Source organism: Mercenaria mercenaria, chromosome 3 (assembly GCF_021730395.1).
Source record: "Mercenaria mercenaria strain notata chromosome 3, MADL_Memer_1, whole genome shotgun sequence".
NCBI classification, from domain to species: Eukaryota; Metazoa; Mollusca; class Bivalvia; order Venerida; family Veneridae; genus Mercenaria; species Mercenaria mercenaria.
The window spans coordinates 13,070,181-13,098,173 of record NC_069363.1 but is presented as its reverse complement, the minus strand read 5'-3'; the positions used below and the strand labels follow the sequence as shown (position 1 = coordinate 13,098,173).

Genomic DNA, 27,993 nt, shown 5'->3' with positions numbered 1-27,993 from the left:
CACTGGTGACTGTATTGAAATCTCAAGATAATGAAAATGTTCCTCCTGAAGATTACAAGAAAGTTGGGTATGTCTAATTTCATTATTGATCCTTAAATATTTTATTTCCCTCCATGTATAGGCCTGGCAATTTATAAGCAATCCCACAGAAAACAAGACATATTCTTCCAATGTTTGGTGTAGTCAAGATTTGTACACACAGACCTCAATATGACTTTTAACTACTTGGTTGTAGACACAATAATGAATAATCATGCACTGCAGACCCACAGTTTGAATATAAGCACATTTGCAAGTGATCTTATTCATTAACCCTTAAATGACTGACAAGTTAAACATTTAACATATAATTTCATTACAGAATAACTCTTTGTTGGTAAAATGAATTCATGGTAATTGCTACCTTACAGATATACATATAAATACATATGATACCCATATAAAGAAATAAGAAGTGTTTGGCTTGCTCCAAACTCCACTCCCACCTTTTATTTTCTACTTAATTATTTTTATTTTATTTTGTTGGGTTTAACATTGCATCAGAACAATTATAGGTCATATGTAACTTTCCAGCTTTGATGGTGGAGGAAGACCCCAGTTCCATGGTCTTTTTACTTTCCAAGCCGGGAGGTACTGTATAATAGAACAATGCTAAACCTTTACCCTGCTAAATATCTAAAATGGACTGGTCCATCATTCAATTTGGGCAGTACCATTTATTATTTGAAGGGGTGTTCACTGAAAATTTACTGACCGAATAGCGAGCAGTACTGGTCTGCACAGGTCGCAAAGGCAGAATCACTTGCTGGCAGCAGGTTAAGGTTAAAACAATCTTTTTATTACAACTGGCGACCCTTTACTTAGGCAAATACATGAAAGGTTGTTAATAATTCAAGTGAACTCCAGTTGTTTTCTAAGCTAATTATGAAAGACAGGATTAAGTATTCTACAAAAAATCAATTGTTCTTTCCAAGCAAGCCTTGGCATAAAACTTCTCTAATTGTGCTTACAATCATACTTTTCTGGGAGAACAAAATGAGAACTTGCAGTCTTTATATGAAAAGTGCTTACTTTTTTGCTATAGTATCTTTCTATTGAGTTACTGTGAATATACTTAATTCCTTAAAGTGCTACAGTGTGCAACTTACACTTAATTTTGAACTCATGTATATTAAGAGTACTTACTTTTCTGCTACAGTTTCTAACTTACACTTAATTCTTTAGCTGTATATGAAAAGTACTTAATTAATGTTTTGCTATAGTTTCTTTCTAGAAACTTAGAATTTACAATCACAGTAACATAACTAGTATTATATGAAATACACTTACTTTTCTATTGCAGTTTTCTAGAACTATGTATACATTTTCTTCATCTTCAAAGAAACTGTGGAATTCTACAACATTTCGATGCTTCAAGTTTCGCTGAAGTTCTACCTCTCGCATAATCTGTAAATAAATATACATCCTTTAAATTCATAATATGATAAAATATGATTCTGAACAATTTGATAATAATGGTCCTCTATGTTTCTTCCCTTTTCAGAAATGCCCTTTCCCCTGGGAATCCCTCTTCATCTACCAGTCCAAAATCCAAAGGTTTGCCATTAGTTCCTTGCTGAGTCAAACAAGGGAACCAGGGTAATTCAGTGGTATGTGGGAATGAAGGGAACCAGAAGCTTAAAAGTTTTCATCAAAAAATCATTTTGATATAGAACTAGTTGATATTCAAGTGCTTAGTAAAGCTCTTTGCATAATCCCCTGAATCTGTCAGTATACAATTACCTTATACAGGTGTACATCTAAAGGTTACAAGACCTTGTACATGATAAAATAGGTTTTACTTACAAAATTACATCTGGCAATCATATAAGTTAAGCTTTTGAAATATCTAGAAAACCTATGAACACTGTATTACATTGCAAATAATTATACCTGTATTTATAGGCGTGTCTGTGACTTTAAATTATATATGATTACCTTCAGTAAAGTATACTGCTATCATTTTCCACATGATTATAGTTTTCAAACTGCATTTTAAACATTTTTATGCAATCAATTGCAATGTTTGCATTTTGCACAATTTGTAGCATACTCAATGCAACATGTCCAGACAAATACAGAAAAAATGCAACATTTGCATAATTTATTTAGGGAACAAATATTTCATCAATGCAATAAAATTGTAAATTTTCCACTATTATGAGTTTTATAAACAACTAATGAGCAAAAACTGGAAGTAGGTATGCCAATCTAAAACACAAATCATGTACCTTTGTCACAGAACTTTGATTTAAACCACAATAAACTTATATCCAGAAGAGGCAATGAACTAGAATATTATCTGGAAACTATTTCAGGAATTTATTTTACAGTTCACAGAACAGTTTTTAATTTGCTCAAAAACTGACCAAATGTGAATATAAATACTATCTGTATATTTTATTTAAAGAAAATGGGTTCTATTTCAGAAATTTGAAGACTGCTTTAGGCAACAAACTTTATACATTTTTTTCAAAAGCTAAGGTTTTTGAGGGATAAGCAACACAGTCATAACTTTGTACCTACACTGGGGCTGAATCAAAGTTATTAAAACGAAGGGATTTTTTCGCTAATTCAACCATCTACATTTTTCTCTAAAATGTGCAGACATTGTAATTCTCCTGACGTAACTCATGTAAAACAGACAGCTGAATGTGTGTTACATGACCATACATTTTCTATATATCTTACACATCCTGGTACTTTCTTTATAAACACAATGAAAGACCTTGTAAATACTTTATCATTAACAGTTTTTATTTAAACTTTTAAGTCTTACATGTCTATCATGATATGTGACTTGGCCCAATCTCAAGAATTTAGAAAGTATAGTTTGTTTTTTGCTATTTGTTTGTTCTTGTCAAAGTATACCTATCTTAATTTTCCAAAAACCAACAAAGTAATATTTAGCAATTTAATACCACAAAACACCCCTGTTCGGCAAAGAGTCTGCAGTGCTTCTCAAGAACAAAAGCAGGAAAGTGGTTGATACAGAAACACTTGCTGAATACATAAATTTTCCAGTAGCTCACAGTAATGATGGGTCAATTACCACTGATTAAGATAAACTACACATTATCATGCATGTGGAATAGCCATCAATGATAAGAAAACCAGAGCTTACTGCAGGAGGGCATACCACAACCAGTAGCCAACATCTCTCATGCTGTCGCTGACAGATTTTGTACTTTGAGGCTTTTATCAAAATTTTTACAGGCATGTTTTTTTTCTGGTTAAATATAATGCTGACTCACACCAATAAGGTAAAACGATCAGTGACTTACACAGAAACATTTTCTATTTGACTTCAAGAAGTTCAGGTTGTATTTAACAGTGTACCATCAGGTTTCAATAATTTTATTTGTGGGTTATTTGTTTCAATTACCCAAATTGCTGAATAACATAAAACAATTTTTCTTGGTGTTAAAGATGGTTTACTGATAGTTCAATTAACCATGAAAGCTAAACTGATTTGGGAGTTGTCTTAATCAGCCAGTCAGAGCCATTAGATAGATGTGTATCAGATGTAAATGGGCTTTGTACGGTTTGTAAAAGGCAAATTATATATCCATGATTTGTTTGTTGACCTGATGAATCATCTTTTAGATAAAAGTATAGCCATGTACCATGATAGAATGGAGAACATGACAATAATGCTACTATCAACTTACAAATAAACCCCCACTTTGATTGCTTATAATGCAGGTATAACATTTAGTTTAATGCATTTAATCATTCATGCTAATAAATTTTTAAGTTTAAAACAAATATATCAAAGACAACTGTCTCCATCTGGTTATTTAACAACTGCAGTTAAGTGTATTTAGTATGAAAATATTCATTTCTGCAGTGGCTTTAATGCATTCATCTTATCTAACAGAGGAAACCACTGAACTGATAAAATTTCAAATTTCTTACAACTTCTGAATTATTTAGCAAACTTTCAAAGAAATAATCCAACATTATCAAAAATAGATTAAGACAGTATCATGAAATAGGTGTAAACTATTATAAAGTTATCAAATACTTCAATCTTATCAGCAGAATTCCAAAAATTGCTGAAGTAATGTCTAAACTACTTGCTGAATTTCATGTTGGTGCATTTTTTTTTTGACCTTTGGGTACATTTTTGTTCTTTAAACTAATTAAATAGCTCATTTGTCCATTCCATGCAGCTTCTGAAGCAGAAAATTTTCATTAAATGGTTCAATTGAAGTCTCTTTGATTGCAAATCAACAAATCTGAGTGACAATTTAACAGGTTCCCTTATTTTCAATTCAATAATTAAATAAGGTTTTTTCACCTTTGTGTTCTATAGTAACTGGTATCCCTTGGTGTAACATTTGTTGTCCAGTGAAAGCTACTGCCTAATTTGCTGTCTCCTACCAATTAAAGGTGTAGGGTTTCATGGACAAGCAATAATGACCATTTACAATTGACAATCTCCATGATATTTTCTAACCAGGAGGTCTGTTTAAATGGAAAACTGTATTTCAATGTCCACCACCATTTGCCTTGTTAAAGTCCTCTGAACAGAACATAAATCAATTTGGGGTTGCCAATCTAGAGGGGATTATAAGATTTCTATTGTAAGACTGGGCACTGAATTAAACAGCTACAACCATACATTTCAAGCACAGCTCAGTTGGATAGCTGAGGCAGAAAAAAGCTATTATAGTCAAAGTACCACATTTTCAATCATTGTTTGCTGCTTAAGATAACATCATCTGAATCAAACAGAGCTGCTTTAGTTTTCCTTTTCTGTAAAATATACAATACCCCTTTTTATTTGACAGACCTGATATAACAATTTCATTTGATACCTTATCTTTAATTCAGATAACACAGTTATTAATTTCCCTATTCCTTTTGAAAGTAGGGTTAAGTTCACAATATCAAAATTATCAAAAGTTAATGTGTAATCATCTTTGTGTGTATCTTTGAATATAAACCATGCTGGGCTTTCACCTGAGGCTCCTACAGAAGTTGTAACAAGTTTTAAACAAAGTTTTTTTGTGTTCACTTTTATTTACTTTTGTTTGAAAAAGAAGTAGAATGATTCATATTATAGATATTACAGTATCAAATTTCATTATGAATAGATCCCATTTTAAAATTTCTTTAAATGTTCAAAGTCACCTATGGGCAATAAAACAGGGACGTAAATTGGTAAAGCCCATCTCAAATAATGACCATTCAATTTAATTTTGGTTCAAAATGGGTCAGTGACATCAGTTTAAAAGAAGTTAGTAAGTTTGAATATGCTTGTTTCAGCATATCTATTATATGATCTCATTTGGTTTAATAGCTTTCCATTTAGCCAAGTTGGGTATCATTTTATGTGGAGATTTCAATCAAAATGTTTATACAAATTAGCTTTGCTGTATCACTTAAGGTCTGAATTTATTAACACACTGTCTGTAAACTGCTTCAATTTAGCATTTAAATGATGTCACTAACATTCCACTTCACACAGAAACTGTAAAAAAAACATTCATTTAAAGTTAAATGGAAAACATTAATGATTCACAAGTCCATATCTAGAACTTTGGTCCGCAAACCTACTTTATGATTAATATACAGGTTATCTGTCTTGTGGTTGGAAGTTTTCATACTTGATTGGCATGGTTTAATCAGACCCTGTGATAAACTTCTGGTACATTTCTGACTGCTGTTCTACAGAAATAGTTTCAGAAATAAGTTCAGCTGTATTTATTATGTTATTTTTCATACTATTTTGGTTCAACAGTTCTGAAAAATGTATGTCAGGGATACCCATGATAAATGTCATTGTCTTGGATTGCTGAAAAAAGTGCTTAGTAATTACATTAATATCACATGTACAAAAATCACATAAGGAGTGCCAAGTTCAGTGAGGACTGAGAGTTTAACAGAGGCAGCCAGCTCCTGTGGCGTCATGTGATTATGTGAAATATTTCATTCACAAATCTAAGATCTCACACAGTGACTGAACTTGTGCAAACTTTTGAGGATGACATTTAGCTTATTCATCATTTCAATTCCAATCTTTTGAAGCTTTTTGGGAAAATATTTCATTTAAACTGTTAATGCATTAGTTTAAATGTTGTATTGAATTTTAATTCTTTCCCAGCAATTTGTTACATTGACATGTCACAGGGTATTCAAATAAACCCACGTTACAGACATATTTTATGGAATAACTAACAAACTCTTTGTCTGGAATGTTAAATTCTGGCCCAGAGTATGTGTAAACATTTCATGCCATGTAATCCTATTTAATCTTTTCAGTTTTATTTTGTTTTATTCTATCAAATAAATATTGGAACTTGTCATAAATACAACTATTCCAAAACAGAATAATCTGGTAGGTGAACAGGTCACTCAAGGTTTCAATCTATTTCGAATAGCAAAAAATTAACACAACATTTAAATCCTGTATGTCAACCTGTTATATGCAAAAACATTTTTGACATTTGTTTAATACTTTGAACTGTGTCACCCTGCAGATTTTACAATAAGCCTCTTTATTTTAATTAACTGAAGTTAATTATTCAGACAGTTTTCATTTCCCATCATCGAGAAGTATATTTCAATACAAAAATATAGTTAAAGATATATTTGACCACAATTCATATTAGAAAATATGAACAATTACTTCGTAGTATCTCCATCAACATAAAATTGTGTATGTGTATAAACAGTAATGTGTGTTTAACAGGTTTACAACAGTAATAATAATGGCACCTAATACATGTATAGCTAAGCACAGTATAAATGTAAATTACCAGTAAAAAAACTGGAAGGTTTTTTAACAAATGACTGTTACACAAAACATTTAATTTTGAATGTACATGTAGCACTATAAACATGGTTAGTTTATATATCTAAGTTAAGTTAAATTCCTTGATGTGGGTTTCTATATTTAAAGTCAGTATCTAAAATTCGGTTTGCATTGGGTATCTTAAAACAATGAATTTATATCAGTTGTAAAGAAGTGGCTGTTTTATTTAATGGCACTGGTCTTAGAATTTCATGATTCTTGTCTATTGAAGTGAGGGCTTTTCCAAATAATGTTATGTCATTTTCTTCAATTTCTTCTTCACACCTAACAATTATTATGCTGAACACGACTGATTCTGCCTTTGCAACCAGTGTATCATGATCTGCACTGTTCGCCATTCAGTTAGTATCTTTTGGTTAACATCCCTTTTAACAGTCAATGGGACTATCCAAATTGAAAGATGGACAAGTTCATTATAGAAAATTTAGCAGGGTAAGGGAATCATCAATCTGGTGTCCATACTATCTCGATCACCATACTATAATATTTCGTTACCTTTTGTCTTTGGTGTGGCTTTGATATTCTGTGTTTAGAGATGATTTTTCCAGCATAAATTATGTTGGAGTTGAGATCAAGCATTTCATAACATCTTGCAAAACCACCCTGAAATCAGAGAAAAAAACAGACTGATACAAAACTGGCAGATAAATACAATACATTGTACACAGGAACAAAACCTGTATCATTTCTATGACTCGATCTCTTGCTTAACTTGGCACACAATAAAAAGCCTGCAGCTGCAGTCTTTCAGCTCATTATGACACAACAAAAAGAATATACATTTTAGTACCAATGTACTTCATTATCCCAGTCGGAATAATAACTGATTTATTTCACAGATGTCAATTACAATTAATTTTGAACTATATTTCATAACCCTGACAGATCAAAGTAACATAGCTACAATAATTCAGGGCCAATTATTTATTAATGATCACAGCTCCAACAAGTGTCACATCACTAGAAGCTTTATGATGAACAGGCCTCATACAATAATATTATGTAGTCCAAATAACAGGAAGTTTAGGACTTTTTTGCTGTTGGAATGGCAACTACAAAATATCACATAATAGAAGAAGCCATTCAAATAAATCCAATAGTAAGGCTATGTACCAAATTTGTATATTGTAAAACAAGATGTCATATTTTCTGTGACCTTTTTCTTCAAACTTTTCCAACATAGGTTTACATCAAGTAAACAACATACACATCATCATTTTACAGTGAATAGTAGCTGCATATCCTATTAACAATTGCAAGTCAATAATGAAGAATGACAAACAAAGCAGTCTGATAAATGTATATAATACTACAAAGCACATCAAATTGTGATAATGTAGATCTTTTGTAAAATATATTCTATAAATTTCACAGTAATTATGTTCACAAATGTACTAAGTTTATATAGTAAAGTTATATTTGAGCTAGATGTTAGAAATAACATAGAAATATACCATTTCAAATACTTTTTTCTTTCATTAACAATTATTTGACATACCTATATTGTTGGAAGATTTAAGGCACATAAATTTTGTATCATATAAACAGTCATGAAAGATAAGTATTAATGTCCAGGGGATAATTTCTTTGAGTGATAGAAGCAAATGGCAGCCATATAAAATATGACAACTTTCACAGAGACTATAAAGTTATTAATGTTCTCATATGAAATTTCATATTCGTGGGAAAATAACTACTGTGCTTTGCTGACATATGAATCAGTTTGATGTTTATGGAAAAGAGGAAAATATAAAGCTAGTTTAACAGTACACTGTGTGATACAATGTATTTCATGTTTAACAGAGTATTGTGCACAATGCCAAGGTCTTAGCCAAGACATCTGACAACAACATACATTTCCTCATTGTCATTTTTATGTTGTTATTACTGGATCTAACATAATGGTTGCCTCGTTGGGATAGTGGCTAACTACATTGTGTCAGTGCAGAGATGCTGATATGTTTCATATAATAAAAGTTTTTCTCCTTATATATTACAAACCTCATATCAAATATAACGTAGCAAATTTATGCTGAGTCAGGAAGTATCAATCATGGCACAAAAATAAATAAAACAGTTAGACAGGTACTTGAAAACATTCTAGTCACTGAAGAGTTGACCATAAGATATCTGTAAACATTGGACAGTTAAAACAAGTGGATGAACTGGCTAAAGCAAACATTGTGGTCATTCCTGGAGACAACAAAGGCAAAAAACTTGGAGACAACCAAAAACAAATAAAAGTATGATAAAATACAAGATTGACCCTATCCAGATACGCCTTTAATTACACAAGTAAACTTCAAAACACCATAAGTAAATATTTATATTTTATCCATAAAGATAAGAAATATAATAAATATATACTGCTGTTACACATGATATTAAAATCATATATTTGTACAAACTGTAGTACATATGTTTGAAAAGCAAAATTCACAGACAATCAAACATTGTTTACTGAAAGAAAATGCAACATTTAGGTCAACAAATATTCTTTCACCTCCCCCCTCCATTCTCTCTCTCTCTCTTTCTCTCTCTCTCTCTCTCTCTCTCTCTCTCTCCCTAGCTGTCAGTAAAAAGCCTATTTTATTCACTGATATATTACAGTCTAAAATTAGTATACATTATTAAAGAACTGTTCTTGTTGTCAATGAAGTGCAAGAAATAGGTAACTTGGAACAACAAAAACCTCTGTTTCAACAAAATCATATTCAGTTTTTTTTTTGCTCATGATATTAGAAAGTTCCAACAGAAACAGCTGTCAATTTGATTGACATAATTATGCAATGAAAATAAGAAGCATACACATATGTAAAACACCTTTTAATTAAAGTCAGTATTCAGGAAGAATCAAAACGTCAAGACAACCATGTTTGCACATATTTCTCTTTTTTAACATAAACAATACTGTTGTCAAGGTCAAAATTATTTAGTTATGTTAGAATCTAATAATTAAAATCACCTCTAAAAATTCAATTAAGAAACACATTGAAATAGCGACTGATATACTGGGTGAGTTTGTATCAATCAATAACAATACAGAACGAGCTTTATTTCCTGCTATTGATGCTGTTCTTGGCATAAAATAACCATTGATGAGTACTGGCGAGAAACAGAAACCTTTCATAAAAAGTACTTGGGCACTCGAGATCATTTCTTGAGTAAACAAAAACGAACATCAGATGAACTTTGTATCAACACTGCAGGGATAAATTTATTTCTAGGATATACAAACAATATCCATACTGGATAGTTTATTCCGCTAATTACCCAAGAGACTGGTGTTAGTTTCCATGGACTAACAGCTTCCGGACGTTCCCATCATGTTGTAATATCTTAAAATGTACCACACAATCACTCTATGTCAGTTCAAATTTGACATAATCAATGATAAATGGGGATTTGTGATGCAGATAATCAAACCAGTTACCTTACCAGATGAAAATTAACAACAGAACGCGATCCAAACTTTAGAGGTCTTACTCAACACGAGACTGGAGATTTTCATATAAAACTTGCACCCAGTTTCTAATGTAGTAATGGCCCAAGTTAAATTAATGTTTGAAATAGAGTTCGATACCTGAGAAATGAAGGGATGAGAAGTTGAATTACCATACAAGTTGACGGTATAAATCAATGAAGACATACTAGGTATAATGACTTCATATACTTTAATGACCATATTACTACTTAAAACAATAAAATTGCTGTAAACTGAGACATTCATGTATACCAGACCGTCATACATCAAAGACAAATAAATACAGGTATCATGTTCAATGATAATGAGCAATAGCTACTAAAAACGGTAAATTGCGCAATCACACGTAGCAGTCAATACACACACACACACGTGTATACATGTACGACTTGGTATAACTTTGGTCTCCATGTCAAAAGACCGTCATGCGATCGATCAAGACTGTCAGTCTATATATGATAGTCACCAGTGTTTGGGAAAGATGGTTTTGGAAAACCAGTGTGGGTTTCTTTTTGCTGATGATCTCAGTAAAAGTTACTCACCAACAAGGAAGTCCTTGAAAATACAGATTTAGGTGAAATTATAAATTATATAACATTCTACCTTTTAAATACGACGTTAATTTTGTATATGCTACCGAAACCATATCATTTCAGAATGATTTGTTTCAAAACTGGGTAGCAAAATGATGTACTGTTGTATCTATAAAATGACATATGCGTATCTGTACAATAAACTTATTTGATGGAGTCATGCGTGAATACTGTATCACTTTTTGAATATGTAGTGAATTATTAGATAGGTATACATTAAAATTCAAGGTAGTCTAGGTGTGGTACATTTGAAAAGTATCTTTTAAACCTAGCTTATATTGTAATAAACTGTGAGAGATCATGACATAAATCTCAATTTGTATTTAGCTCATAACCTTATTCACAGCACTAGTGAAATGCTTCCTGTCATAATTAACCCCACACCTCCAATCAGATTAAATTTGGACTCTTTTTTTTTGTATAAAAGTCTTGTATTGGTTCGTCCTTGGGTCTTTGAAGTACCCACCATTAATATTAGTAATAGTATTTTTATAATGGGCATTAGTCAGCTCTGAGATTTTAGCGTGGGGAGATTATCTGTTTTTTAAACTTCAGGTAGATATTAATCTTATTCAAGACCAATGGAATGCAGAAAGCAGTGAAATGGGCGATGTTTGCCATTTGTGTGAGCATGGAACATGAATGGAATCGAACATTACTTATCAATTAATCCTTATACAAAATGTATGTATACGCTATACAAACACTTGAACAACCGTCAAGTGCGTCTAAAATGTCTGAATCACTATGCAATTTGAAAAAGATCATGGCGCTACCTTTAATGGTTCATATATTTGTACTTTCGCTGTATTTATCAGCGTTAATCCTATTCCTGGCGTCTAGAACACTGTGTAAGTATTCTGTTAAAAGAAACCCGAATCGATACCGAATATGACAAAAGTAAATATTTAAAATCCTCCAAAACGTCCAAGGCGTTCCTTTGTCAACATAACCTGTCAAACGGAACTGAATGTCTAAGCTCTGTGCCCGGGCTAACGTTTACTATTGTATGTCCAGTAATTACAACGTAACCTAGCATATAAACATTCCCCTTGTCCACTTAGATTAGCAACAAAGCTTGTTTAATATAGCTCAAACTTTGATAACATTAACAAATGCGAGAAATATTTCGAATATCACTATTTGGGTGTTTGAAGGTACCAACACTATGATAAAAAGATGAATGGTGGACTAATCAAAGATTTTAGTCTTAAGTCTATCTTGGGAGTAGGCAGTTTGGTTAGTTTGTTTGTCTGATATATAAGAGACTAGTTTCAACAAGTCAATATTACGACTCTACTTGACAATACAGTTTGCAGTCAGATACAAATTATCTCTGTTGAATAATTGCATGTAAACATGTCATGGGAATATCATATATAGATACTACTATTAAAACAAATTGACACTGCGAATCATGCCAATTAAGTACATATTGATAATTCACTATAAGTTTGGCTCTGCTTGAAGTTAATTATTCGCATCATAAACAAATACAAACTCAAATAAAACTATTGGAAACGGGACGATTTTTATTTTTAAAATAGCAACATGTTATCATTGGCCGTTCGCACCTGTTCAAATGGATATCAAGTCACATGTCAATTATGACATGAATCTTTCCTTATTTTGTAATCTATTCATAATCAATCAAGTATCAGTAAAACAGCTGATTACTTTATTGTTTATCAAAATCACCAAATGCGTCAGTGGTTATGAGGGCTAAATACAGAAACTCTTAACGGTATAGTTCAGTGCCGCCTCATCTGTCGGTCATACAGAAACAACAGAAGACAATGCAAGAAATGATTACATCGAGAAACAGTCACTGACGACTTTGAAAGGATATCCAGTATCTTCAGAACCGTAACATCTTATACATTCATAAACAGTTATCAGAAATGAACCATCTTAAATTCGCCATTCAGACAGCTGTAAAAGTTCAGTGAGTGCCTATTGAGGTTGAAAACAAAGGCATGTTTGAAAAAAATATTGTGTATTTTACAACTGGTTTTTATTTCTGCATAACAAAGTGAATCGTCCGTAGTCCAACATGGTGACTTGTACCGGAGTGCAAGTATCAAGGTAATTACAACAAATTAGGCCCTTTGTACAGTATTAATGTGAGTAAACTGCTACAACATTAGTACACTTTACGTTTTATTCACATGCAAAGTGAGTCATGAAGATTTAAGAGACACAATTGGAGGAATACTTTTAACTCCTGATCTTTGAAAGCTCCATTGATCAGTCAATTATTCGCCACATTCTTGTCCAAAGGAATATAATATACATAACCAACTTGTTTAATTACTTGTCTACCATCATTTATATAGGACTAATATATTGCCTCAGCATTTTCATGAATTACAATGCAATTTTGGAAATTCAATCTTAAAATATACACCGATAAGCAAGGTAAATACAGCCCCGCATTCTTTAAACAATCGGGTATAATTCATAAGCACATACTTGAAATATTTATCAGAATGCTAAATACGATATACGATATCATAATGTGATAACTATTTAGTTCAAATTATTTTATACAATGGTTTCTTGTTTCAAAAGTCTTTGCCACCATTAAATGTCACGTAGTTCATAGCGGACACACAGAGAATTTCATTCCCAAGTGGTTCCATCAAAATATATTAAAATGTGTTCAACCGGCAAAATATACTTTGGTACCTACTAAAATATCTTGTGAACAGTGAACTTGTGTCTTTTAAAATATCTTCAAGCATTAAAATATACTTTACTGTCTAATAAAACGTATAATGAACATTGAACTTTGGTGTTTACTAAAATGTCTTCATGCGTCAGAATATACTTTGGTGTTGTCTACTAAAATATCTTGTAAACCAGTAACATAAAATATATACCAAAACGTTTTGTGAAGCATCAAAATAGAATCGGGTGTCCACTAAAACATACTGCAAAATGTCAAAGTATACAAATGTGTCTTGTGAAGTAGTTTGTCTTGTTAGCCACAGTATTTCTCTGTAAATCCTTTTCTGAAAGTTGTAACTTCACTTCATTAGGGCAAAATAAACCCTTAAGTTGTAGCGTTTCTGCTTATTCTAGTATATAGTATACCGTCGGGACACTGATTGATTCTGTTCCGCTAGGTCATTTCCTTTTACTGCGTTATAGTGGATACTGTCCTATATAACATATTGCAACAACCCTAGGCTACAATTACGTGAATAAACCTTAATTACGGCTGGAAGTTACTTTACTAAAAGCTTTTATGCAAGACGGAATAAATGGAATAGGAACACAACTTTTGAAGCTCAAAATCCAAATTTTTGTCAAATTTGAACAAAAGGGTCACCAAGAATAAAAAGGCTTATAGAGCTTTTGAAATAATATGTTACGACTAAGTTTTTCATGCCTTATAAAAACAGTACACATGTACAATGTTTGTGAGAAAGTTTTTGCAAATATTTATCTTTGAAATTTACTTATGGGTGTGAAAATACACTGTAAATGTATGTACTGACTTTAGTTAGTTTTCCTATTTGGTATACGCTATAATAAACTGACGATTTATTTGCCCTTTTGTAGAATTGGGTTCAATTCCAAAAATTGGCAACAATGACATTATCAGCCCACCGGAAGTGAAACTTTGTATGAATCGTGAAAGGAAGTCATACTAGCTTTCTACATCTATACAGTTTATACAGAGAGTAAAAAGCCAGTTTTGACTACAAATAAATGATTTGATTCGTGTTTTATTAAAGGTAAAGAATGTCATTAATGTTGCCCTCGTTACGGAGCGTCATCATTCATAAACCACAAATATTTCTACCCAGCCATATCACAATATCAGAAGTTTCCTGTAAGGGAGATTTTTCTCTGTAAATAAATATCTTCCTGACAGATTTTCTGACATATACCGCTACTGTAACAGCTAAAAGCCTTTATTCCGCTTTGCTCCAGATTTATGATGATCTTACTTGAGCTTTTAAGATAAAATGCACGAAAGTTTATATCAATCTCCTCGATCCATGTTGAGTTTTCAGTAAAGTGTGCAGTGAAGGATAAACATAAAACTAATTCAGTAAATCATGTTAAGGAATCTGAAAGATAAGCCCTCTTCATGGATAAAATGATGACGTCAGTCAAACGGTTCGTGTGTCTTTTCCTTTCTTTCTTGCCAATGCGTGTATTCACTGCTGTTTGTTAGTTGTGCTTTTACGCTGCCAAGAGCAGCTGAAATCACGACAGCCGAAAGAATCGTGCATGCACAATAAGAAACCCTGTGCCATCTGTTTTACGATCAGTATATTGTACTGTAATCACTGATTTCATCTAGATAGTCTGATTATCGCTCAATTAATGAATCTGCTGTAATTCATCAATATGATGTATATCACCAGATTCCATCAGTACACCTACTCTAACCTACTACATTGTTTATCATCAATGGAGAATAACATGCAACTTAGCTCCCTCATTATTTCGAACATTTTTGGACAGTGGCTGTATTCAAACTGATGCGTCGTTGTTAGTCGTTTTGACAAAAGTGGTTTGAAACAAGCCCATTTCCGCTTCGTAGTTCTAAACTTGCACAGTCGAACGTAATCACGCGTACTTCTTCTATATGAGCAAAGTAAATGTCTCGTGCTGAATACCATCAGCTGATCAAATCGATGCAATGATAATCTATCAACGTTACTGAACTCATAAATCACGGTAAATGGAACGTATACTGTTTGCTCTCATACTCTCTGTTATTTTTATCATTCAACCATTCTTCATTTTTTGTTAGTTTTGTCTTGAACAGGCTGATTGATATCTTACTTTTTTTCTTATTACAGATGTTCGACTCTACTCAAGATTATATGAAGTGGCAGATTTTTTTCTTGGCGGAACGGCTTAATCAGATGAGAAGGAATTTCAATTCGGAATGCTGAAATCTTACATCATTTCTATTTATGCTCACTGGGTTAGATGTTCTTAAATTGCAGCCGGGTAATTGAAGTGGGTGGTCATGAATGACTCGCTGAAGCGTTTGAACATGCTGCTAAGGTATTTCAGTGTTGGTATATGTTTATCCACCTCATAAAATTTGCTTAATCGCAACTTTGTCTACTAACTGAACATAAATAAAATGCAGGTTTTATCTAGTGTTATAGACTTTGTAATCCAAGTTAACAAAATATTTAACATGCCATTTCATGCAAATTTTAAGAAACTTTAAATCTTCCCCGATTAGATAGCGGTGTGACAGCAAAGACAGTGACATAAATACAATCAAACAGTGTGTCAAAGCAAAATTTTGTAACAAAAAGATACAAGCTGATAACCTTTGTCAACGGCGATGCAATGACATGCAGTTGTCAAAGAATCCACATCTTTTATCGTGCATGTTACACCGTCATTTATATTGTTTCAACCATATCATGTGCATCTTTAAATTCTTGTATTGTCGTCTACTTCCCATTCATCTTGAGTTTTCTGTCATCAAATACTTTTTTTACTCAATACTGCTTGTCTAGTTTATTCCTCAATTATGTGTGTATGAATGAGATTAAGAAATAAAGACCTACGTCGGTGACAAGTTCCTATTGTACATATAACCTTGGATATAGAAAAGCATAGTACTACTAACAAAAGCGGGCAGTTTTCTTTGTAATCACAGTAGTAATTAGAAAATGTAATTCATTCTTCAAACTTAACGACATATGAAAAAGTATTCAAAATATGTTCAGACTTTTTTGTAAACTGTTTCTTTTGGACTATGGTGGTAGAGTGTTCATAGTCCTTATCTATGTTCATTTTGACAGCATATTCCACGCTTGGGAAATGTTCAACTTGTCTGCAAAGTAATTTTCATACTTCCAGATACCAAAAACGAGTCTCGTACTGCACATTTATGTTGCTTAAATGACGCTAAATGAAACTGAAACACTGAAGATCGGTCTATTTCTTCAGAAATAAATTACATTTGCCAATGGGGTATTATTTATGTCAGTATGGGTTAAAAGTCTATATTTATTTCTGGTGTAATTTGTAATTACTGCCAAGTAAACAGGTTGCTACAGATGTTTTATGCATGAAAATTGATGAACAGTATTCCACACACCTTTAATTTGCTTCAATATTCCGGAGTATACAAATAATGTCAAATGATACAATGTATCAAAGTCCAATAAGATATTTGAACTTGTTAAGGAACAGGTTGACATCTATATGTGCGTGCTAGCAAAATTTTGTTTGCAATCATTAATCTTATTAAGCTGCATTAAAGTGGTGTGTAAATGTTTATAATCTATTAGAATTTCTAGCATCCAGGAGATATCAAATCGCAAAGACTTGTCAGTTTTCCCACTGAAACATAATGATTATATTAATGTAATGCATGAAGCGGTTTTTATGTTGATTTGTATGACAGATTTCAGTTTTAAAGACGAATTTGCATACTTTTTATGTCTAAATCCCTCTGCACGCAGTAGCAATTTTCTTCCTTTGTTGTGTAATGTCTGAATGCAATGTGAAGTGTCAGTTATGTCGTTTAATACAGAGTTTAGTGCATCACATCCAGATCGAGGCAAGCAGGGCTCTCATACGTTTTTCATTCTTGGCTGATCGATGTGCACACAGTTTCAATACAATTTCAAGTACTGTTGAGAAATGGGTGTGTTGTAATTAGCTCTTAGCGGCGACTTTAGCATTTGTATGCAGTGCCCCCTATTGGTGTTTGCAATCACTTACAAACATGTTCAGGATACGGGTTTTGCAAATACACTGATAAATGGTGATATTAACTTCCGGAGATTAAAGTTTCAAATACGCCTGATTACACCCACAGTGAAACTTTAGAAACTCTTTCAAATATTAGTGTCGGGATCTTTTGCACTGAATGAATCATACTTCTAATATCTGTGACATTCTGTCCCACTGCCCTGGTTTTTGAGTGGCAAAATACACACAAAAAACTTGACTCAGACAAAATAAAAGAAGTATTATTATCAAAGAAAGCTGCATGCTGATTACTACCGACAAAGCTCTGTGTCTTCTGAACTGCGGAAATAATTTGTATTGAAAGTAACAGATGTCAAAATGGTACGAAACACTTACATGGCGCTCAACAACTAATGTTGCCCAATACCTACAAAGGGTATACAAATAAAGGGCTAATGCTAGCTTCAATAATCGGCAGACTTTTCAACATTTCCAAAACTTTAAATAATCCTCTGTAATGAAACAGATAAGAAACTAGCGGTATTAAACTTTGGAACAAAAACACAAACCACTTTATTTTTTTTACAACTGTGTTTATTAGATGAAACCAGACAGTAGGTAGCAGACCCGAAAATTTGTCAGTTTGGGCAGATTTAGCGGGTTCTGGTGAAAAAAGCGCATACTTTTGTCACTTTATCATAACAAACATGTATGAGCCGTGCCATGAGAAAACCAACATAGTGGGTGTGCGACCAGCATGGATCCAGACCAGCCTGCGCATCCGCGCAGTCTGGTCAGGCTCCATGCTGTTCGCTTTTAAAGCCTATTGGAATTGGAGAAACTGTTAGCGAACAGCATGGATCCTGACCAGACTGCGCGGATGCGCAGGCTGGTCTGGATCCATGCTGGTCGCAAACCCACTATGTTGGTTTTCTCATGGCACGGCTCGTATGTTTTAATTAAGATATTTGCAAAACGTGCAGATTCCTTACATATGCGACAGTATGGCGACAAATGTGAAAAGTTACGAGGAAATATTTGCAATGAAAACAATGGAATAAAGCTGTGTAATTAATTACATGGTCGTGTTGTCAATGCAAATATTGTATGTTGGACAGGAGATATTGTCATTGACTTAAATAAACTATGACATCGATCCATCTATAACGGCCACTCAGGCGACGTGTTACCTGTGGCCATCTCTCAGGCCAACCGTGGTCAGTAACTTAAATACGGCCGATAGTCATCAGCTAAATGACGATGTCCTCGTTAAACCAAAGTCTAGGTCTCGTTTGTGATAACATCCTTCGGCCATTTTGATTTTTATCACCTTAAAGTGGAATTACATAACCTGACATCAGTGATCGGTATTATGTCACTAAATTTAAATTAACAAGGTGTGAAAAATGTTTGTGCAGGGGTAATTTTGATGTTTTATGACCCTGTCCGGCTAGACGTCATAAGTTATGTTTACTTGTAGGAAATCTATTATTAAATAACATGATATAACAGCAAAAAGATTTCAAGATTAGCAATGATCTTCTTGGCTTAAATATCTTTCAACCGCTATATGGTAACGCTGTAAAGATAAGTACTGATAAGTTAGAAGAATTGAAGGTGTCAGACGCAATAAATGAGGTAGACATCATTCACAAAGAAGTGCTAAAGGAAAAAAATAGGCATTTATCAAAGACGGAAGAATTTCCACTTTTCTACCGGACTGTTTATCTGAAATATTTTCTTTTTGACAATTCAGGAAAAATCTTTTAAACTTTCGTGTTAAACAAAGAAATGTCAAGTAAATCGACAATATAATTAAAAGACAAACTTTAATTACAGTGTTAACTGGCGGCTACAAAAGCGGAGTACAAAATTAATGTCTAAACTATGACAGAAACAAAAGACTTGGTTAACAGATCAAATGGTCACAGGCTGCTTAACAAAGAAAAAAGAAAATCCCGGAGAAAACATGAAAAGACAGACTTAAAGAAATCATTTCAGTAGCATAACTTAAGTTTCTGATGGCAATCTTTGCGATTTAATACCTCTGGGGTGACTGCTAATTGTTTAAAGCAATTAAAGACAGCGCAAGTGTCTTTGTTTAAACCGGCTTTCTGTATGGATAAGGTTCACCTGAATAAGACTATTGTGCTTGAATGTGTCATAATTAATCTTCCGTGCTAGACGTTTGGTACCTTACTCGGAAATAGGTCGCATTTAAAACTCATCAAAATCCTATGGACATGAGTAACACCTTTCATTTATCTAATGTACTTCGAACAGTATTGTTATTTCAATATATACATTGATTATTATCATATTTATTTAAATGGAAGATCCAGTGCAAATTTTATCTAACATATTGAGAAAGTCATTGTGTAGCATATAAGTTCAACAGAAAAAAGAAAAAATGGCGACACTACTTGACGTACACTCGTCGCGCCCCCTTTACTTTGTTTGGTCGCATTTTTAAGTGGGTTTAAGGTTTTTAAATCAACGAAAGTGGTGATTTCCTGTATACTCAATATGACGGGTTTAATAAGAGAATGAATAAAAGAGAAGAGTTCCGAATGCCCCATTACGCACGGCCGCACGAGCAAAATGAGTCTTAGGTTAAGATTATATATGATTGCGAGCTTGTTCGGTGACATCTTTGTCATTTATGAATAGTGCGGTTTTGTCTCAATCAAATACATCAGGCTACCATGGCTATGGACTTAATCAAACCTAGATCTTTCAGTTCGGGTTTTATTATTTAATTCGGTTAGGAAATAGATTTATACATTTTAAGTTGATTCCTTTGAAGTTCCCTGTGGCAAGAAACCGCAAAATATAATCGTCTTTCCATACTTATATATAATTATCTAAGTTTTTTTTTCTAAATGACGAATGGCGTTCTGGTGTGTCACACAAAGAAATTGGCCGCGATCCCAGGATCTTTGTTAGAATATTACCTATCTGATTATATATCGACTAAATTATAAAGAAGCATATAACTGTAAAGACTCGAATCCTAGTAATTGCTAAACGGATCGCAAATTCACCCCTTTCTTTTTGGAAAGAAAACATTATTGACCACGACGATAAGTTAAAGAAAGTAGCCGTATTTGTTATTTATTCACCCTAATTAGGAATTAGAAAACAACGAAGTTGGCAAATTTACATCATCCATCGAATAACGAGATGTCAACGATATCCAATTTGTTTTTATTTTCGCCGTTGTCCTCGGGGATACTATTTACCAACACCCCTTGTCAAGACTTTAGATACTGAAGTACTTATTGTGTTAATGGAAATTGATATTGACTTTTGTCCATTTTATGTAATGAAAAACGAACTTGTATTCCTGACCTTCTTTGTTTCCAAAATGTTATCCTCTGACTCATAATCAATCATGACTGAGCAGTTTTGACGTCTTTTCAAGAATTGACCACAGCATATGATCTTTGTCATTTTGCCTCGTAACTTTATAATACGCTTAAAATTTTAATCGGATTCCGCCTTCACTTCTATTTAACAATTTATTAAATTACAAAAGTATTATAATATTGAAAGATTAATAGAATAATCACGGGAGTTTTATAAATAATTATACTGCTACGCGATCTATTCTAGGTCGGAAGGGTCCATATATCAGGTTCTGACTTGACTTATCATAAGCTGAGAACGTATGTTGTATGCTATATGTATTTTACGATTCTCAGACTTCTTCAAAATGAAAATAAATTTGACATGTTCATATCACTTCTCAAACTACTGAAGCATTCTTTAAAATATTCGTAATAACAGTATTTAGGCTTAATCATTTAAGCAAAAAGCTACTTCGTTTTCTCAAAACATTTTTTCAAACCAGGTTACCACTTCGGTATTGGTAAGGCGATAAGGTATCAAGGTGTAACTATTTCTGACACAGAGTTCTTCAATTTCTGGCAAAGTTCTGCGACCTTATCATGATTTCTGTGAAACGAATCTGATTCAATTATTGATCAAATTAGAGAGGTTTAGAAAAATCTTGATCCTGCATTAATGTGAAATATAATTTGTTAACAAAATAATTTGCTTACATCGCTTGACCTTCCATTCTGCAATTGATTTATTATTATACATCTTGGCAAATGGTCTGATTAAATAAAAGTTGTCTGCATTCAGGCTATATGTAGATATATTCTCGCTCAATTTCAGACGCTATCAGGAATTTGCATTTAAAATGTTTGCAGATTTTCTTCGCTTGATCGTCTTGCGCAACCTGGCAAATATACTAGAAGTAGAGTGACAGCGGTTATATTGAACTGTCTGGGATCGATATACCCCCAAAACTGCTGAATCAATCCTGTCTGTTTCAACATGGAATCGAACTTATCACTCAATTAAGAAAACAATGGTCCTTACGGAATCAATAAGCACACAGATGCACCACTAGAATTAATTATTTCCGTCGGTAAGATCAAAGGATATATCGATTCCTGGATTTACGTATTTTTCCTGTCAGCTCACTCGTATATTATCAGACAAGCAGGGATACTGTTCGCTGTATGTCAATCATAGATCGTTAAGTCTTCTTGGAGATCAGCAAAAAAGATAGGTCTCTCGGCAGAAAGAGTTCTTGACGACTGAAGAAAGTCAATGATGTATTTTTTCAGAGGTATACAGGTACATACGATTTTACGTGCTATAGTTGTCAATTCATAGCAGATATAGTGAATTATATTTTGAATCGATAAAATGACAACTGTAGGGGGTTGTCTCAGGCACAGCATTCGTCAAATACTATCATTATATTTGAAAGGGCATATTTTCGTCCATCTGTTCGTCTATAAACTACCGGGAACATTCTTCGCTCATTCTCAAGCTGCAAAATACTGCAGCGTCTGCACATGTAAAGTTTAATTAGGCGTGTCGAGACCTTCTAAGAGTATTTAAACAGAACAAAGAAATTTGTAGCAGCACATGAGAAACATTACAGTTAATATGTATATTTAACATACCATTTTGTATGTGACTGGCAGGATCACTTGGGGGATAAACTTGTATGTACAATATATATAGTCTAAACACATGACTGGGTATCTGACTACTGTACTTTTATATTAAACATATGGCATTTAGAGAATGTGTCTGGTATAGAGCTATATGCACAAAAATATTGTTTGTTGTATTTTCACTACATACACAAACGTAACATTTCTTAATATAATAAATCAAGTTGTTCTCGTGCATATATGCTGTAGAATCGGACTGTACATAAAAGTATCAGTCTGTCTGTCTGTCTGCATATACAATCAATACACATTGTATACATGTATTTTTCCCTGAACAGGTATCAGTTATATCAGTTTGTTATCGCTGGAAACTTTCTCTTGTTTTTAAAATTTCACAATGCTAATCAGCTGAAGTATTTACTTTTGTTATCATTACGTCTTAATTTGATTACACTTAGTTATATTTACAAATTTAGCATCTATTGTTCAATGACAAGTTAACGCGTTTACAAAACTCCACAAAAGGGATAGAATATGCTGAAATGCATTCTCTTTGCATGAACACCATTAATTTGCGAACAAAATTTTAATGGTATTTTATTCCAATTTAAAAATGGTCAGAAAGTTGTCGACATATATAAAACAGATGAACTATAGCTATATATATATATCTTATCGCAGTACACTAGGCCAGGCAAGATAGTGATTTATCGACCGATACTGTCTGCATGTAAAGGTTATTTCCAAAATAAATTAGGTGACTAAGATAAATTCGAAAGTTCACTTTTCTGTTCAATACATGTGATGACAATTTAGATAATGTGAAAAAATCAAAACAAGCCTGTTCTACATGTCTAGATGTCTCCTACTGGGAGCGTCAATCATGTTTTAATTGAAATAGCAGTTAGGAAATAATTCCCCACAAAGCAGGGATATAAAAAAGCAAAGTAAACTTTAAAAGCATGTGTACAAGTTTACCATTTATAACTCTGCACGTGTTTCCTAATATTTTTGGCACAGCTGAACTTTACAGCACGACAGGACACGAGACGTTAAACAGCGACTAATTAAGTTTTCATTTACAGCTCTTCAGTGGGTCATTCTCGTGATGCGGGGGCTATTAAGGCCACATAGTCAGATCAAGTGAGTTAATTGACCGTAAATAAGAATCTGACTGATGTCTACCAGACGGGTGTAACTAGGAACAGAACAGAACGGAACACAAGTATATAACGTGTAACATCGAAGAAAACTCCTTAAGTTCAAAATATGTGTACTTTTATAGATCACTTATAATAGTTTTAACACATCGGTGCTGCCTTTCAAGTGAATTGTGATTCATTCTTGTGAAGGAAAACTGTTCAAATATTGACCTAAACGTAAAATGTGTATATCAAGACGTGAACGTGTATAAAATATTGTTCGTATGTTAGACATATCGATGATTCGCTGATCGAAGTCCAATAAATAATAGATCGCGCGACTGGTTATATTGTGTGCAACAAAATACATAAATTAATACTTGTTTATAGTAAGTTATAAACAGAACAGGTATATACATATGATTTGATATGTTTCGTCTGTACTAAGTTTGTGAAAAACATGAGGGTTAAAATACTATAAAAAGTCACCACTAAAGTCTGTGTCACTCTGTTAACAATACAACAAAAATACGCCTTTAGCATACATGTAGATTTTGTCTATCATATCCCCATGAAAGCTATTGAATGTCAAGGAACAAGATATCTTTAAAAATTAAACACTTCGTACATAACATTGGGTCATATCTCAGTTTAGTCTGTAACCTGACATAACAGTTACGATTTCGGGCCTACAGCTATTTGTCTAGTAAGCTGAAGTATAAACGCAACTTAAGTTTTCGAGAAAATTTTGACAAGTATTAATCATAATATGGTAATATATTTTTGTTTCTAAGCAAAGGCTTTATTTGAGCACGCATATCTATAACCATACATCAAAGAGAAACTAGCATATCTCTAACACCTGATGTTCTATTTTACAGTGAGATGAAGCTAAAATGAATTTAGTCCTAACCAGTCGTTAAATGTCTATCAAATGCGAAAACTTTAATTGCGTTCGTCTTAAAATTCAAAATCGACATTGTATACAAAACCATTAATCCTTTAGTTACCTTACGACCTGTCTATATTTTCCCTATACAATTAAAAATCTTAACAAAAGATCTTATTATAAACGAATCAGTGAGAGAAAAAAAACACCAATTAGCCGCTCTTTCTCTGCTAGGCCATAGTCTGCTAGACATATTAAAGTAATTTTGCAATTTCATTGTAATATATATATATATATATATTAAAAAAATAAAAAATAAAATAAAATAAAAATGGCATCTCTGTTTAAATATTTTGTCGCGCTACAGATTAAACATGTGTATGCTTTAGATTACCTTTTGATCGAAAAGGGGGAATATGCGAGATCTAATTAGTTGGTCACCAAAATAATGAAACGTCAGTATTAATAAGAGGGTCATGAGCTACATAAGAAATATTTCTTGACAAGAAAAAAAAACAACAAAAATCAAAGGCTTATTTCAACGGGAATACAGCATAACACCGCTCGCTAGAGCAATGCAGACTAGGACCGACTTTCCTTATATCTTGGAGTCGCTCGGAACCCTGGATGACTCGAGCATTTCCCCCATCCAGTTGCAATATCGAGCGGTCATTGTTTTACATTTATTTGACCCTGGATGTCCAGTATATACTTTGGAAAGTGTTCTTATAATTAAAGAATATTGTTGACGTAGACAATGTTGTAACAAAAAAAGACAACATGCATTAGTCAAAGCCCAGTAGTTAATTTGGTAATGTTAATGAGCTGAGACATAAAAAACAATTCGTTTTTTGAATCAATGAACGGTAGGTCCAGTGTTGAATTACAGTGGTTCTTCTTTAAAATCAATATTTTTTAAACAGTAAACAGTGTGTGCGTCGTGGCGTCTTGACACTCCAGTATTCTTAAAGACAAAGACTGGTTATGAACAATTAAGAAGCACATGCAGCCTCTGGCACGAACTGATGTGGTAATTTTTTCCCTGACACTGTAGCAGCCCCTTGGGTTACACTCGCTGTGACTAGTTCTACACAAGATAATCTTTAATCAAATGATGTTGTTATCGGACAATAACACTCAAAGAGTTGCCGCATAAGGGCGTTTTTCACGTCTATAAAAGTCACAATTATTTTTCATGGGAAGCAGCGTAGAACATATCAGCTGTGAAATAAATTCTGTACACCAAATTGGGCAAATTTTGGTATGATTTTTGTCACATTCTGTATATCGTTGTTTTAGGAAGAGGTAAAGAAAATAGTTAATATTACCTTTCCAAGTAGTTTTCCTCTAAGATATGTAGTGTCTGTATTTGAGTTGTATATAATGCAGTTTGGATCAAAGTTTGAAATATTCACTCCCTTCGAATCCCTTCTCTTCATTGGGGCCACGTTTGGCAGCCTGGCCTCCTTCATGTTTGTCAGATGTGGATACTTAAACGAAGGACCCTGGGCCACTTTGGCTGGCAGAATATCAACTGACATTACAACTGATAAGTTACTGGTTTGAACACTATAATTTGAATTACACTCATGTATGACCAGTTTTATAATAACAAAAAAATAAAAATAATACGTACAAGTCAATACTATCAACAAAAACACTGGAAAGAAGATTTTATGCTATTCCAATTTCTGTCACAGTTAGATTCCAATTACAGCATTAACAATTCCGTCTACCGTCTTTTTCCCACGGTGGTTAAAACAAACTGACTAAGGCTGTCCAATTTTCTTAAGCACTTGTAATGTACAGTATTATAACGGAATATGTCCAGTCCTGCCTACCGCTGATAAATCACCAATTAATCCTTCTCCGTTAGTCTCCCTTAAATATTTCATAAAATATTAAATAAACACCTCTTCAAAAGAAATATTATTCGCTACTTATTATTGAATGTCACACCTGTGTAAAATTGTACAGGTATTATTCATGTACATGAATGTGTATACACCTTGACAGTCAGCTGTTAACTGAAAGTAGATCGAGGTTTTCGTGATGTCATCGGCTACCACGGGAAATCCTTGCGCATTCGCCCGTGGATCGTTTCGACCCAGTGAAATTGAATAGCATTTTATACACAAAGAAAACGGGTTGTGAGTTTTCCTAACCCTCAAAACTATTTCTTATTTCACACGATAAGACAGGCTTAGAAGCAGCTGCTGAAATACAGTTACTGTTGTTAAAGAACATGTCAGATTTTACGTAATGATAGCAAAATGAATTAGAAACATATGTCTTAACGCAAGATATTAAAGATTTATAACCACCGACACTAAGATTTTGCGTAATTAATAAAAATATCATAAAACGTCTAGGGAACGAGGTAGTCTGTTTTTTTCTGTGCACGTGCAATTTCAGGCTCAAAACATATAATATCGCCGTAATTGTACAAAGACGTGTGTGTGTGTGTATATGTGTGTGTGTGTGTGTGTGTGTGTGGGTGGGTGGGGGGGGGGGCGGGGTTGTCCTACCCCAGCGGGTTGGTTTTTTATTATCCGCGAAGGGTTTTGACCTACATTCTATTTGAGGAAGGAAGTGGAAAATACAGGGTAAAGAAAAATAAACTGAAATACCATAGAGGTAGGTATAAGCAAAGAACTATAAAATACATTATTTTTATAGCTCTTTGGTATAAGCAAGTGGGAGGACTGTGCGAATACTAACCAGAGACAAGACTGAGAGGAAGATGGTGTGGATACCGTTACAAAATGACACTCACGAAAAATGGCACAGTCCAGCGACAACATTATCTTATTAATAGGTACTTTGTGCAAAGTAATTAATCGATGGCAGTATAATCGATAGGTCAGTGTGAAACAGAAACTAAGATGAACTGCATATAAGGTAGGGACTGAGGTCTCTAATTATATATAGTACATTTATCATGTACATAATATTGATCACACGTGTATTAACAACACAGTTATAATCAATATGTGATAATATATCTTATTGTATTAGGTGATGACACGACAGCTATACAGTCATTTTACAATAACATAATTTGGTGTCGCATTTATTCGCCATTTTATGTAAATGTGTTTAATTAGGTAACATATGAACAATGTATTGATAACATACATATATTACTATTATACAATTGTATCTATATAGACCGGTTCATTTTCTCGTATATAATCAGATATAAAGATACTCGTGCAAAATACACATTTTTATTTCTGTAAGCATGTACGCAGACATGGTAATTTAATGATATATTTCACAATAAATTATATTTTTAAATTCTTAATTTCGAGTTTCAAAAGCATTTTTCATAAAGCAAAAAAAAAAAAAAAA

The 27,993-nt window shown here is 33.2% G+C and overlaps 1 protein-coding gene and 1 long non-coding RNA gene across 3 annotated transcripts in view; one reads left to right on the top strand and one right to left on the bottom strand.

Annotated features, from left to right (window-relative positions):
* Positions 1-26,685, bottom strand: part of LOC123525405 (serine/threonine-protein kinase PLK1-like) — a 43,170-nt gene extending 16,485 nt beyond the window's left edge. The window contains exons 1-3 of one of the 2 annotated variants that reach the window (XM_045304443.2): positions 26,276-26,685; positions 7,358-7,465; positions 1,330-1,446 (exon numbers count right to left, since the gene is read on the bottom strand). In XM_045304443.2, the coding sequence (XP_045160378.2) occupies positions 1,330-1,446; positions 7,358-7,441 (201 nt within the window). In that variant the 5' untranslated portion in view covers positions 7,442-7,465; positions 26,276-26,685. The other variant, XM_045304442.2, reaches the window with a different exon arrangement.
* Positions 1-27,993, top strand: part of LOC128555504 (uncharacterized) — a 180,649-nt gene that overhangs the window by 138,064 nt on the left and 14,592 nt on the right. The window lies entirely within an intron of this gene.